At 44.9% G+C, this 15,022-nt stretch overlaps 1 protein-coding gene across 1 annotated transcript; it reads right to left on the bottom strand.

The window, feature by feature from the left end:
• Positions 1–4,154: 4,154 nt before the first annotated feature.
• LOC145395198 (uncharacterized) lies at positions 4,155–14,949 on the bottom strand. Its single transcript, XM_080268887.1, has 14 exons — positions 14,602–14,949; positions 12,954–14,565; positions 12,467–12,619; positions 12,077–12,241; positions 11,136–11,264; positions 10,741–10,879; positions 9,991–10,213; positions 9,659–9,847; positions 8,995–9,117; positions 7,363–7,541; positions 6,234–6,393; positions 6,134–6,185; positions 5,502–5,603; positions 4,155–4,369 (listed from the first exon to the last, which is right to left on the bottom strand). Exons 1-14 carry the CDS (start codon positions 14,947–14,949, stop codon positions 4,155–4,157), a joined length of 3,789 nt encoding a protein of 1,262 aa, XP_080125013.1.
• Between the last annotated feature and the right edge of the window lie 73 nt (positions 14,950–15,022).

Genomic DNA, 15,022 nt, shown 5'->3' on the forward strand with positions numbered 1-15,022 from the left:
CTAGGCAAAAGTGCGATGTTCTTCACAGTTTTTTGCAATTCTGACGGTTGTGCACGAAAGACAGTCTGTGAAAGTTGGGTGAGGTGCAATCATCATCTGTTTTACCACCCTAGAGAGGTGCCTTCATGCGGTGGCACTGATATAGCGAGGTGGTGGGGCTGCCTGGCTATACATATGTCCCTCGGCCCCCTCCCTACCCCCTTACAGGAGGATGGCAGGCTGAGGAGGGACAATTTTGGTCTGTAGTTCACTGGGTTTACATTCAGATGAGCCTGGGGTTCTACTACTACTATCACTACTACTACAACTAATAATAATAATAATAATAATGGTAACAGTAACATTAGTAGTAATATGTAGTAATAATAATGATGATAATAACAGTAACAGTAGTTGTAGTAGTAGTGGTAGTAATGGTGTAATAATAATAATAATAATAATAATAATAATAATAATAATAATAATAATAATAATAACTATAATAATAATAATAATAATACAGCATCTTTCAATCATCTTTCAATCTTACCGCCACCAGGCAATTTCATTCAGTCTTGATGTCACTGTTGTTGTTGTTGTTGTGGGCCGTGCTTATGCAAAACCTGAACCCAGTGGACCGCAGGCTTATGTTCCCCTCGTCCAATCAGCCACCTTGCTTTTGGGGGATAGGGAGGTAGGTGAGGGATGTTCGTATAACCAGGCAGTGGAGCCGCCTGGATATATCAGTGCCACCACCTGAAGGCATCAAGGTGTAAAGGGGTATATGTTACAACAGACACACACACACACACACACACACACACACACACACATCAATGAGAACAATCAGCTACAATATTACTAAAAACTACCACACACACACACACACACACACACACACACACACACACCAAAACCAACAATCGATAATACTCTTAAAACATCAACTTGGCAATACTGTTTTCAAAATACATCACAACCTTGTCATAAGCCACTGAGGAGTCAAGATATGAATTCAAACACTTTTTAAAATCGAACACACTGGCTGCATATGGGTGTAATTCTCCATACACCTTCCACTCTTTATAATACACTATACAGCCTATACTACACAGAGACAGGACATCTGTGGCCACTTCTGCATATGCCTGTTCTTCACCAGGGATGCTGTAAAATTCTGCACTATTTAAAGAAGCGATTCATTTAAAAAACACATACACTATTCAACATTACTACAAATATGAAGGGAAAAAAATGCATGATAATTATAAATCTGTTTTTCACCGGGCATGCTGTAAAATTCTGCACTACTGAAAGAAGTTATTCATTTTAAAAACACACATACATCACTTAATATTACCAGAAATATGAAGGAAAAAACAGTGATAGTTATACATCTGTTCTTCACCGGGCATGCTGTAAAATTCTGCACTGTACTATTTAAAGAAGTAATTCATTTTAAAAACGCATACACCATTCAACATTACTACAAATATGAAGGAAAAAAACAGTTAAAACTAGAATGGCACTCAGTAGAGCACATACCTCAGCCAACGCCCTATCTCGCATTGTTAAGGAAAGTGATAAGAAAATTCCTGGATCTGCACCTTTATCCGGATCCACACCAGAATTTAATGGAGTGTATTCTGGGCCAAGGCTCATTCTTCTACCAAGTTTCGTGGAAATCCATCCAGTAGTTTTTACGTAATCTTGCTCACAAACCAACAAACAAACAAACGGACAGGGGTGAAAACATAACCTCCTTGGCAGAGGTAATTATATGTTAAATTGAGTAGCGTAGCGAGCCACCATTACATGACTATAGGGCCGACGTATGCAAGGATGTTGGAGCTTTTATAAACGATACGAAACAATATGACACACGCATGCACAGTCGTGACCTTCAAATATGTAAACACAAACATTTAAAATCTGAGGGTAAGAGGGGCACAAAATGGCATCCGTTGTCCAGGGTCTACGGGTGAGAGGGACACAAAATGGCGTCCGTTGTCCAGGGTCTATGGGTGAGAGAGAGACAAAATGGCGGCTGTTGTCCAGGGTCTAGGGGTAAGGACACAAAATGGCATCCGTTGTCCCATCTCCGTGAGTGACAGTGCCTCAAGTTGACGGGGAAATCCTTACAAAACATCGCATTACAAAACAGTCACCGTTATTATGATTATCAGTTCGCTTGCACTGTGTATGTCTGTTTGCTTGTTCTGGGACACGTTTGTATAGACGGACATTCCTTAGACCCTTGGAGTAATTTTTGTAGGGGTCTATCTCCAGCTGGGGCGTTCTAACCACTACACCATTAATTCCTTTCATATTACAAGGTCCTCTCATGGTAAGGGTTGTCAGATTAGAGGGTTGATTTGACTAGTAACCAAGGAGACTCATCCCCTCCTCAACCTGACAATAATCTGTAACACCTTTCAGATCAGTTGATGGCCAAGTGTAGTCAGATTGAGTTGATTTGACTAGTAACCAGGGAGACTCATCCCCTTTTTACCTTGACAATAATCTGCAATACATTTCAGTTCAGTTGATGGCCAAGTGTAATCAGACTGGAGGGTTGATTTGACTAGTAACCAAGGAGACTCATCGCTACTTTATAACCAAGGCTCATTGATTTTCCTGGCATCACCCTCAGTATTCGGGTTACAGGAGTGGCCCAGTTCCATCATGTGAAAAATTAATTGGCAACAGACACAGCCTTCCCTCCTGTAGCATCTAACTGACTTAATTCTGGTCACTGTCATATCCTGAGCAGCTTTGAATATTTTTAGTGGATGTAACCTTTGATGATGCTGAAGAAATTAGGCCACACAGAGTCAAGGTATCGGTGGATCCTGTTGATGTGGAGGATGTGGAGGAATTTGATGTGGATGTGGAAATTACCAGCCGCAAATGTAGAAAAATCAACTTGTTTTAGTAGAGGTAACCTTTGATGATGCTGAAGAAATTAGGCCACATAGAGTCAAGGTATCAGTGGATCCAGTTGATGTGGAAAATGTGGAGAATGTGGATGTGAATGTGGAGATTACCAGCCACGAATGTACGAATGTCACCCTTGTTTTACCAGACATAACGAAGATGAATACACTACGCCACATGAATCAAACACCGGTGTAGCTAATTCTGATGACACAAACACATCAAAATGACCCTCAGATCAGATAAACACTGCGTTTTTTTGGTAGGTGACAAACATGATCGAGTTTGAGAGACAATATCACATTTCGGGTTAAGTTCTAGACGCATGGACCTTCATAGCACCTTTTTCTATGCAATTTATCATGCATATTACACACATATTCCCTTCTATTTTCCTTACTGAATAAAAGATGGAGAGACTGACGAGGAGAGTGTATGTGAGTGAGGTGGAGGGGAGGGCCAAGGATGAGATGGAGGGATGGAGTGGAGAGGTATATGAGAGAGGGGGTGTGTGTGTGAACTGGGGGCAGGGCAGTGAAATGGCAGGGGACAGGGTGACGTGGAGGCGACTTGTCTGTGGCCACCCCCGTATAAAGGGATTAAGGCGTCTGGCAATAGATAGATGGATAGACAGAGAAAAGATGGATCATGTTCCCATTTCTCTCACACTGCCAAATTATTTCTTGCGTTTTGTGGGGCTGGCTTAGTTGCAAATGGCTACCCTGCCTTTATTTAGTTTATTTCCTACTCCCACACCCACACCCGCACCAGCAGACTGAGCCATCCCCACAATACATAAGATAATGCTAGGTGGGTATCTAGTGGAGAGTTAGCTAGGGGGTCAGCAAGTATTTCTAGCATCAATATAACTTAAGTGCACAGAAGAGGATAAGAATGTGTAATATGCAGATCAAATCACTTAGGAAAAGGTGTTAAGATGCCTCCTATGTCACCTAGAGGAGGAGTAATAGTAGTAGTAGTAGTAGAAGTAGTAGTAGTAGTAGTAGTAGTAGTAATAGGAGGAGGAGGAGGAGGAGGAGGAGTTGCAGCCCCAGAATTAACTGTGAACCCACTGGACTGCAGGCTAGAGTTGCCCTTCCCTTGCAGTCCACTATCCACTTTTGGGGGGGATGGGGAGTGAGCTGAGGGACGTTTGTACAACCAGGCAGTGGAGCCGCCCGGTTATATCAGTGCCACCACATGAAGGCACCCTCACCAACACCACCCCAGAGAAGGGCCTAGGACATGTTAGGCTTGGGGACATCCACTTTCGACGCGGATGAGACAGAGACCGACGACGAGGTGGTGGGCTGGACGTCCGGGTAGAGGACGTTGAGGATGAAGTGCGAGACGTCGTAGTTGGTCCAGTAGGACGTGTGGGAGGTGAGGGCGGAGATGTAGCTGCTCTCCATGCTGCCCTCACGTAGCACAAAGTCAGCCCTCTCAGCCAGACCTAAAGCGAGACAGATGGAGGTTGCTTGATCTGTCTGTCTATCTTTCTTTCTATCCGTCTGCCTGCCTGTCTGTCTCTCTTTCTATCTATCTGTCTGTCTGTCTGAGTGTGGAGATGTAGCTGCTCCCCATGCTGCCCTCACGGAGCACAAAGTCAGCCCTCTCAGCCAGACCTACAGCGAGACAGATGGAGGTTGCTTGATCTGTCTATCTTTCTATCTATCTGTCTGCCTGTCTGCCTATCTATCCATCTCTGTCTGTCTGTCTGTCTATCTATCTATCTATCTGTCTGTCTGTCTCACTTTCCATTCTACCCTCTGGCAGAACAAAGTACATCCTCTTTGCTAAGCTTTGAGGAAGAGAGAAAAATGTCACACAATCTACCTGTCTATCTATCTGTCTGTCTATCTACCTATCCATGTCTATCTATCTATCAATCTACCTGTCTATCTATCATTCTATATGTCTGTTTAATATCCCCCTTTTCAGAGCTGTCTAGTTTTGATGTCACCATGGAAGGCTGCCTCTCTCCAGCATCAAGTGATAAAAGTAAAGTCTATCTATCTATCTATCTATCTGTCTGTCTGTCTATCTATCTACAGCCAGACGCCATAATCTGGTGAGGGGTGGCCATTTGTCTTTGAGGTAGTTGTTTTACGGGGAGGGGCACTAACCCTCCGCCAACCCACTTGCTGACACGTAGGGAACACATATGGGTTGGTTATATGGTTACCACCCAGCGTTGTAACTGGTTCCCTGGCTTACAGGAAACCATTAGGCTTGTCACTCAATGTAAAGTCACCTGAAAAGGAAAGAAGGGTAATAAAAAGTGACAGGAAAGATGGGAGGAATAGGAAGAGAGGAGGACAGACACAGAAAAAGAATGATGAAGGTGAAGGAAGAAGTAGGCAGCACTACATCAAGTGAAAGGATGATGGTGAGAAATAGGAAGAGAGGTGGGCACACACAGAAAAAAGACTGATAAGGGTGAAGGCAGAAGCAGGTAGCACTACATCAAGTGAGTGGATGATGGTAAGAAATATGAAGAGAGGAGGGCAGACACAGAACAAGAATAATAATGGTGGAGGAAGAAATAGGCAGCACTACATCAAGTGAGTGGATGGTGGCCTTACCTCGTCCCTCCTGCAGAAGGGTATTGAGATCCTGTGTGGCGGCCTCGGAACTCTTCTTACTGCCCTTCATTAAGCCCCACAGACTCCATGCACTGCTGCCTCCTGTGAGAAAATGAGAGAGAGAGAGAGAGAGAGAGAGAGAGGGAGAGAGAGAGAGAGAGAGAGAAAGAGACATGGATTTATTTTCATTAGTAGTAGTAGTAGTAGCTGTTGTTGTAGTAGTTGTAGTAGTAATAGTAGCTGTTATTGTTGTATTTCTATATAGGTTGATATACAAAGAGATCTATGAAGACTACAGCAAATGATGATGACGATGATGATGATGATGATGATGATGATGATGATGATGATGATGTTGATAAAACTCAAAACAATGAAAGATGAAAAAGAGGACACTTGCCAATAATAATAATAATAATATCAATAATAATAATAATAATAATAATAATAATAACAATAATCATAATAATAATAATAATAATAATAATAATAATAATATAGTAGTAACAAAAATAATCACAGTAACAACAACAATAATAACAATAATAATAACAGCATAATAACAGTACTAACACTAATAATAATAACAGTAATAATAATAATAATAATAATAATAATAATACTGCTCTCACCTTTCACTGGGGTGCTGGGTACGGATGACACAGGGGTGCTAGTCTCGGACCCCTCTCCCCCCTGCCCCGCCCCCGCCCCACCCATGCCCCTGCCCCGCACCCCCTCCATAGCCCCGCCTGCCCCGCTGGACCCCGCCTCTCGCTCTCGGACTATGGGCTCGGGGGGAATCTCGGAGTATGGGGGTTTCTCGGCGCCGTTGTGCGAGTGGATTAACACCGGTGCGACGTTTGCATACTCAGGGCATAGAAGGGGCTCGATCCTGGGGAGAAAATAAATCTATCTGTCTATCTATTGCCAGACGCCTTAATCCCATAAGGGGTGGCCACAAACAAATCCCCTCTATGTCACCCTGTCCCCCACCATTTCACTGCCCTGCGCCCAGCTCACACCCCCCTCTCTCATATACCTCTCCACTCCATCCCTCCACCTCATCCTTGGCCTCCACCTCCCTAAATGATAAAATAGGAGCTGGGGCGATGGCAGATTGATTGCATAGGACAGGGTGACGCAGGGGTAACTACAGCCTATGATTAATTTGCATAATATACAGTGAAGGGATGGTATGATAAAATGTGATATATTGAGGGCGTTCACTGCTCTCTCTCTCTCTCTTTCTCCCTCTCTCTCTCTCTTACAATTACACAATACTAAAAAAAATACTATCTCTCTCTCTCTCTCTTTCACAATTACACAATAATACTAAGAAAATACCATCTCTCTCTCTCTCTCTCTCTCACACACACACTCAACCTCCCTCTCGCTCTTTTTACCAATCAACTTATTTGTCTATTAATCAATCTATCAATCCATCTCAATCCATCTATCTGTCTCTAACAATCAATCTATCTATCTATTTACATCTATCAATCAAGGTATCTATTTACATCTATCAATCAAGCTATGTCTATCAATCAATCTATTTAAATCTCAATCAATCTATCTGTTTCTATGTCTACCAATTAATCAATCTGTCTCTATCTATCAATCAATCAATCATTCTATTTATCTATCTATCCATCTATCTACCAATCCTTGCACTCACCGGTAGGCCACAGGGTCGGATGGATGGAAAATATCTATCCAAGTCTCTATCAATGAACCTATCTATCTATTTATCAATCAATCTACCACTCAGTCTATCTCTTTATCTATCTATCTATCAATCAATCTACCACTCAGTCTAAATCTCTATCTATCTATCCATCTATCTATCAATCCTTCCACTCACCGGTACGCCACAGGGTCAGATGGATGGAAGATATTCAACAGTCTCTTGCACAGCTTCTGCGGGATGAGGTCACTGGCGTCCGCAGACCTTGTCCCTGATCCTGACCCCTGCGACTGCTGTTTGGACCGAAGAGCGAGAAAGACCGCCAGGGGGGAGCCCAGGCAGAAGAAGTTTTCGATCTGGGGGGAGTACGGCGTGATGCTGGGTCCTTTCACTTTGACTTGGCACATGATCACCACACAAACATTATCACACCCATAGAAAGGTTGTATCTATCTATCTATCTATTTATCCATCTATCTATCTATCTATTTGTCTATCTATCTATTGCCAGATGCCTTAATCCCATAAGGGGTGGCCACAAACAAACTGCCTCCATGTCGTCCTGTCCCCCTGCCATTTCGCTGCCCTCCCCCCAGCTCTGTGTAACTTATTAATTTATATATAGATGATCCATTAGGACAGGTGGAAATGTTGGGTGAGAGAGAGAGAGAGAGAGAGAGAGAGAGAGAGAGATTGGCACATTAATCACCACACAAACATTATCAAATCCACAGAAAGGCTGTTGATGCTACATGCCATCCACTCACGTAATTCCACCCAAACATTATCAAACTCATGAAAGGCTGTATCTATCTACATGTATACCCCGGTTTAACGATGCAATTGGTTAGGTAAAAACCCCCTCGTTAGGCTGGGTATTGTATACTGGGGTAGTTTTAACACGTATAGTAACGGGATGCGTTTTATCAGCCTTGAGTTTCCCCCCAACCAAGTCTAAAAACAAGTGTAATGCCAATCATATGTCCTAACAGCTGTACAAGAAGCTAAACTAAGCCTAACACCTGTAAATAACTCACTAAAACCAACAAATACAATCTGAAAATCGTCCAATATAAGTCTGGAAAAAATCAAGCTTAGTAAACTGTACCCCAAAATGACAATGTTCACCCCACCTATGGCTAAAACACATTAATCTAAGTCTAAAAACTGTTTATCAATCAATCTAAACACAATTTTAGTGTAAAATATCTATCTATCTATCTATCTATTGCCAGACGCCTCAATCCCGTTTGGGGTGGCCACGAACAAATCGCCTCCAAGTCGCCCTGTCCCCCGCCATTTCACTGCCCTGCTCCCAACTCACACCCCCCTCTCTCATATACTTCTCCACCCCATCCCTCCATCTCATCCTCGGCCTCCCCCTCCCTCTTCCCCCCTCCACCTCACTCACATACACTCTCCTCGTCAGTCTTTAACCCTCCATCCTCTCCACATGGCCAAACCACCTCAGTGTGTTCCCCATAACGCTTCCTATCACAAAATTGGTAAACAAATCAAAACCCATCGTTAAACTGGCGTCTGGCCATCGTTAGGCGGGGTATGGTGGTATTTCTACCCGCATCGTTGAGCCGGGGTAGTGCATCTACGAGTACTGCTACCATTGCTATACTACTACTACTCTACTATTGCTATCACTGCTAACCTTAAAACTGAGTGTAGGTTGAGCATTTGAGTGACTATGTTCGCAGGGTAATTCTTTCAGTCCCTTCCTCAGTTATTGCTACTACTACTACTAATACTGCTACTACTACTACTACTACTGCTACTACTACTACTACTACTACTAACCTTAAAATTGAGTGTAGGTTGGGCCTTGGAGTGGCTGTTTTGGCGAAGTAATTCCTTCAGCCCCTTCCTCAGTTCCTCTCGACCCCTCACGCCAACGGAATCACAGCCATCAATGTAGCTTGTCTGTGGGGAGAAAGAGAGGGTGGAGGAGAGACTGACTAAGAGAGTGTATGTGTGTGTGAGGGGGAGGGGGAGACCAAGGATGAAGTGGAGGGAGAGAGAAGAGAAACTGGAGAATGAGAGACTGACTGGGAGAGTGTATCTGAGTGAGGTGGAGGGGGTGACCTAGGCTGAGATGGAGAGAATGGAAAATGAGAGACTGACCAGGAGAGAGAATGTGAGTGAGGTGGAGGGGGAGGGGGAGAGGGGAGACTAAGGATGAGATGGAGAGAACAGAGTATGAGAGACTGACTGGGAGAGTGTATGTAAGTGAGCTGGAAGGGGAGAGCAAAGATGAGATGATGTGGTGGAGAATGAAAGACTTACTAGGGGAGTCTACAGTATGTATGAGGAGAAAGGGGAGCAGGAGGAGAAGACCAAGGATGAAGTGAAGGGTATGAGATAGACAGATAGATAGATACAGGATAGACAGATAGACACATACCAATAGACTGACAGAATTTGGGCTTAATATCTTCCACTAACAGAAGCACAGTCAATCTACCAGGGCGTCAACCAGCTGCGTGTCGGAGTGCCGCGCCGGGTGCCAGCCGGTGACGATGTCGTAGGTTATGACGCAGCCCAGGGAGTGCGCCACCATCGACACCTTCCCCCCATTGGCCTCGAAGTACGGGTTGCGATGGGTGAACATGGTGTACAGGCGGTTCATCTCTTGTGTCAGTCCTGAGATGATCTGGGAGAGAGAGAGAGATATGTAAGATTATATGAACTATTACTACTACTACTACTACTACTACTGCTGCTACTACAACTACTACAGGGTTACGACACATTTAAGATGAGAGTAGAATACAATAATCTTTTGCTGTGTCTCACCTCCTCCCTGTACAGTGGACTGTTGTAGTACATGATGTCCATAAAGGAGGCGTTGAGCATCTGTCGCAGCTGTAGTATCTTGTGTGGTGTGATGTTGTCAATTACACCAGCGTCCAACACCAGCGCCGACCGCCACTCCACGGGGAAGAACTCCACCGTCTGACCTGTCTGACACAGCGACGGGAAGTACTTGTGCTTCAGGTGACTCACTGCCTCTCGCAACCTGGGCACAAGCAAAATGACATTGACAAAACTACATTACAAATACAGGCATCTGTGAAAAGCACCTTCATCATCATCATCATCTTTGTCAATCACCATCACATTTATTATCCTTATCAGCCATAATCATTATTATCTCTGTACACCAGGAAACCATATACTACGCTGGGTGGTAACCATATAATCAAATTATTGTGCCTGGTGGTTTAGTGGGTAATTAAGGCGCTCCAATCAGACTGAGCCGGTGAAAGTTTATATCCAAGGGGTGGTTGGGGTTTATTGCTCATGTAACGCCACTCAGGGAGGCTGGTCATTCTCATCTTAAATGTCAGGACCAACTTGCCTAGCCCCAGGCTCCTACACTTCTCATGGAGTGACACAGGATTGGATGATGGATGGATGGATGGATCACCACTACCATCACCATCATCATATCCTCATCACTGTTATTATCACCACTACCACCACCATCATCATCATATCCTCATCACCACCATCACCACCAAACAACCCTGCCCGTCATCTCACCCGGTGCAGTTTTTGATGATGCGTCCTCGTTCCATCTTCTGTCCGATGCCGTGGATGACGAAAACGATGTGATTGATGTCCGGGGGTTTGTCACTGGCCGCTGCACCAACGCTGTACCCTCGGTGAAGCTTACATCCAGCTGGTGGTGTTGGGGACGGAGAACAGCAATGGGGTTACTCCATCATTATCATCATCATCATTATCATCATCATCATCATCAATGTCATTATTATTATCATTATTATTATCAACACTGCCATCTGTTAATAATATCTACCAACCATAATCATTACCATCTCTTGTCGCCATCATCATCATCATCATCATCATCCCACACTCTCCTCTCGTCAAAAACATAAAAATAAAAAGTAAAACCCAACAGTGGACCATCTTACTCTTCTGGAAGCCGAGCCTCTTGCCAACGGAGCGCATGAGTCTGGAAGGCGTGGCATCCGAGGTGAGGTAAACTTCACTAGCACTGAACCAGTCCACCTCACCCTCCGGCAGTGACAGGCTGTGTACCACTGCAACAAGACACATTACAATTCTATCTATCTATCTATGTCTGCCTCTCCACATACCTCTATCTATCCACTGCGATAATAAAACACACATTACAGTTCCATCTATCTGTTTATGCATCTATCTGCCTCCCTATCTGTCTATCTATCTCTCTCTGTCTATCTCACTGGCACTGAACCAATTCACTTCACCCTCCAGCTGTGACAGGCTGTGTACCACTGCAACAAGACACAGTATAATATTTTATCTATTTATCTATCTGTCTCTCAATCTCTATCTATCCATCTATCAACCTATCTTCTATCTGTCTATCCATCTACCTATCTATCTATATATCTATCCAGCTTAGTAATTTGACTCATTTTATTCTAACTTGACCTAAAATTGCCATCTCTCCATCTTGAATACAAAAGCGTTAAACTAGAGTAAAACTAGAATATGCTAGTCACGAAGAAGTGCTATGGGCAGTGTTGAGCTACGAGAGGACAAAAATCTGGGCCAAGTTAAGGTGAAGGGATAGTTGTGTGGATGTGGATGTGATAGGAAGCGTTGGGAGAAACACACTGAGGTGGTTTGGCCATATAGAGAGGATAGAGAGTGAGAGACTGATGAGGAGAGTGTATGTGACTGAGGTGGAGGGGGGGAGAGGGAGGGGGAGGCCAAGGATGAGGTGGAGGGATGGAGTGGAGAGGTATATAAGAGAGGGGGTGGTGTGAGCTGGGAGCAGGGCAGTGAAATGGCAGGGGACAGGGGGACATGGAGGTGATTTGTTTGTAGGCATCTGGCAATAGATAGACAGATAGACCACACCAACCTTCCTTCGCCGCATCGTCAACCCTCTGCATCCCCGTCGAGGATAGGGGATGGCCGCGGAACCTCGCCAGATGCTCCTGTTCGATTCTATCCGCCAAGTTCTCCTCCAGCGGTGCCCACGTTCCCTCCGCAAACCATATTCCTCGGCAGATCACAAACTCCTCCCCTGGGGGAAAGGGGGGGGGAGTGGGATTAAATATAGATGTAGGTAGACAGATAAATAGATAGGTAGATGGATAGACAGAGATAGATAAGAGACAGATAGAGAAATGGATAGTTAGACTGATAGAAGACAGATAGGTTGGTGGATGGATACAGTCAGGTAGAAGATGGATAGATAGATAGATAGATAGAGAAAGAGTGAGAGAAAGAGAGAGAGTACACCACCCACCTTCCCAATAAATACTCTGGCATCGGCGGTGTTGTACGTGCACCTCGTACAGTCCGCCGCGCACCACAATGCCCGCCACCGCCTCCCTGCCCTCACCGCCATCCTGCTGCTTCTCGCGGGACGGGGATGGGGTTGTGGCCGAGCCCACAAACACTTGTTTATTACCAGGTGAGCTCTGTGGTGGGGGGGGATGTCCTTATTAGATGTTGGATTGTGTTGATCTACTACTATTACTACTACTACTACAACACTACTAGGTACTACTACTACTATTACAGTACTGTGCTAGCTACTACTACTACAGCAGGAACTACTACTACTGTACTACTTCTACTACTAGCTACTATTATTACTAATGCTACAATTAATAATAATAATAATAATAACAATAATACCATAATAATAATAATAATAATCATAATATTAATAATATTAATAATAATAATGATAATAATAATAAACACACTAATAATATCTCTAACCAGACTTACTGTATCCTGGAGCAGGTCCCGATACTTCCACTCGATGCGGAGGGAGTCGTAGCCGATGAAGGGCGTCCATTTCTTGTCTGCCTCCACCTTATAGAACCACCGCACCTCCTCCGGACCCAGTTCCTCCACGGTTTTGTCTCCATAGGGGGTGGTGGAGCGCGAGGCATAGGTCCCGGGGAAGTTCGGGTCCAGCAGGTTCTCCGCGTAACCGTCGGCGTACTGATAGTCGCCGTAATAGTAACCGCTGTTGTACGAGGCAGGGTTTGAACCGTCCAAGTACTCAACATTGAACTGGAAGCTGTTTAACTGCTGTACATGGTTATAGCTGTTGTTATACTGCTGTTGCTGTTGGTAGTTACACATATACTGCCCCATACCACCCCCATACGGCTGGTACTGAAGGTTCTGCTGGAGCTGGAAGTCCAGGAACGTCGGCTGTCCGTTGACAAGTGCGGACGGATGGTTTATTTGGTTAACGTCTTGCATGGGGATGGTTTGCTGTATGCTGATGCTGTTCTGACCCTGCAGCTGCTGTGCGTACCCAGCTGTGGCACTTGGAGGGTTCCAGCTTAGCCCCAGCTGCATATTCGTCACCTGCTCCTGTGCTGGATGTGATGCATAGGTCAGAGAAGATAAAGGCATGCTCGATGTTTGGTCCTGTGATCGTAGTGCTGATATACCCGATGTCTGGTCTAGCGATCGTAAATTTGATGACAGATTGGGTATACTCGAGGTTTGGTCTTGAGATCGTAAACTCGAGGTTTGGTCTTGAGATCGTAAAGTCGATGACAGAGTTGATAAACCCGATGTCTGGTTTTGTGATCGTAAAGTTGATATACCGGATGTTTGGTTTGATATACCGGATGTTTGGTTCTGTGCCCGTAAAGATGATAAATTTGATAACCCTGGTGTCTGGCCTTGTGATCGTACGGCCGATATACCCGATGTCTTGTCCTGAGATCGCAGAGATGATGACAGACTTGATATATCTGATCCTTGGCCTTGCGATCGTAAAGACGGCACACTCGATGTCTGTTCTTGTGATCGTAAAGTTGACAGCTTTGGTATACCCGACGTCTGGTCTTGCGTCTGTAGGGATGTTGCCGGCAGACTTGGGGTTCCTGATGCTCGTTCTTGTTGCCGTAAAGACGAAGGCAGAGGAGGTTTACTTGATGTCTGGTCCTGTGTTCGTAAAGCTGTTGAAAGATTTGATATACTCGACATCTGGTCATGCGCTCGTAGGGACGACGAAAGTGTGGACACACTCGATGGATGATCTTGCAGTCGTAGAGATGAAGACAAACTCGGCATAACGGAGCCTGACTCATGTGATCGTAAAGACGACTGGCTTGATATGCTCGATGTCTGGTCTTGTGAACGTAGAGATGATGACAGGCTGGAGGCTAAGTGCACCTCTCCCAGCCTGGACTGTGTGTGCGACTGTGCGTTTAGACTAGAATCAGAATCACGGAGGGACCTTGAAGAGAGCGAAGAGGACCCTATGTGGGACTCCCCAAGCACTGAACGAAGGGGAGACGAACTCTGGGACTGAGATGGGGTGTTGTGGGAACTCGACAGTCCTCCCAGTGACTTGGGGGAGAATCGATGCTGTGATGGCAGGGACGACGAGAGATTTGAAGACACATACGACGAGGACGATGCTGTGGACCCAATTTGCGATGACCCCAGGTAACTTTGATCCCTGTACCCCAACCTGTGTGAACTGTAGTTGTGCATATCTTGATTTGGCTGTTGAAAGACTTGGTGTGGCTGTTGCTGTTGTTGCATAAGTGACACGGGGACATCTTGCACTTGCTTTGGTATGTACCCAGTGTATGGCGTGTGCTGCCTGCTTGTTGTACTCCTCCCTGCATAGCTACTGCTTAAATGTCCAAGATCCTGTCGTGCGGAGCTAATGTTGAGCTGACTGAGTTGGCCTGAGAGTGTATGGGCGTAGTTAAGGTGCTGGCCGCCCCTATTACTATAATCCATGACGCACGGTACATCACAGTCACGACTTTACTAATACACCACACATGGTAACACTACGAATCTCAAACACTCA

The sequence above is a fragment of the Coenobita brevimanus genome, chromosome 30 (genome assembly GCF_032717465.1).
Source record: "Coenobita brevimanus isolate Jiangsu-jjx chromosome 30, ASM3271746v2, whole genome shotgun sequence".
Taxonomy (NCBI): Eukaryota; Metazoa; Arthropoda; class Malacostraca; order Decapoda; family Coenobitidae; genus Coenobita; species Coenobita brevimanus.

Bases quoted from the DNA above. Each gene is read 5' to 3' on its own strand.
- LOC145395198 (XM_080268887.1), bottom strand. From the start codon at position 14,949: ATGGATTATAGTAATAGGGGCGGCCAGCACCTTAACTACGCCCATACA. The intron at 11,265-12,076 runs GTTGGTGTGGTC...GTCTTGTTGCAG, and splicing joins TGACGATGCGGCGAAGGAAG to TGGTACACAGCCTGTCACTG. The intron at 10,880-11,135 runs GTAAGATGGTCC...CAACACCACCAG, and splicing joins GAGGCTCGGCTTCCAGAAGA to CTGGATGTAAGCTTCACCGA.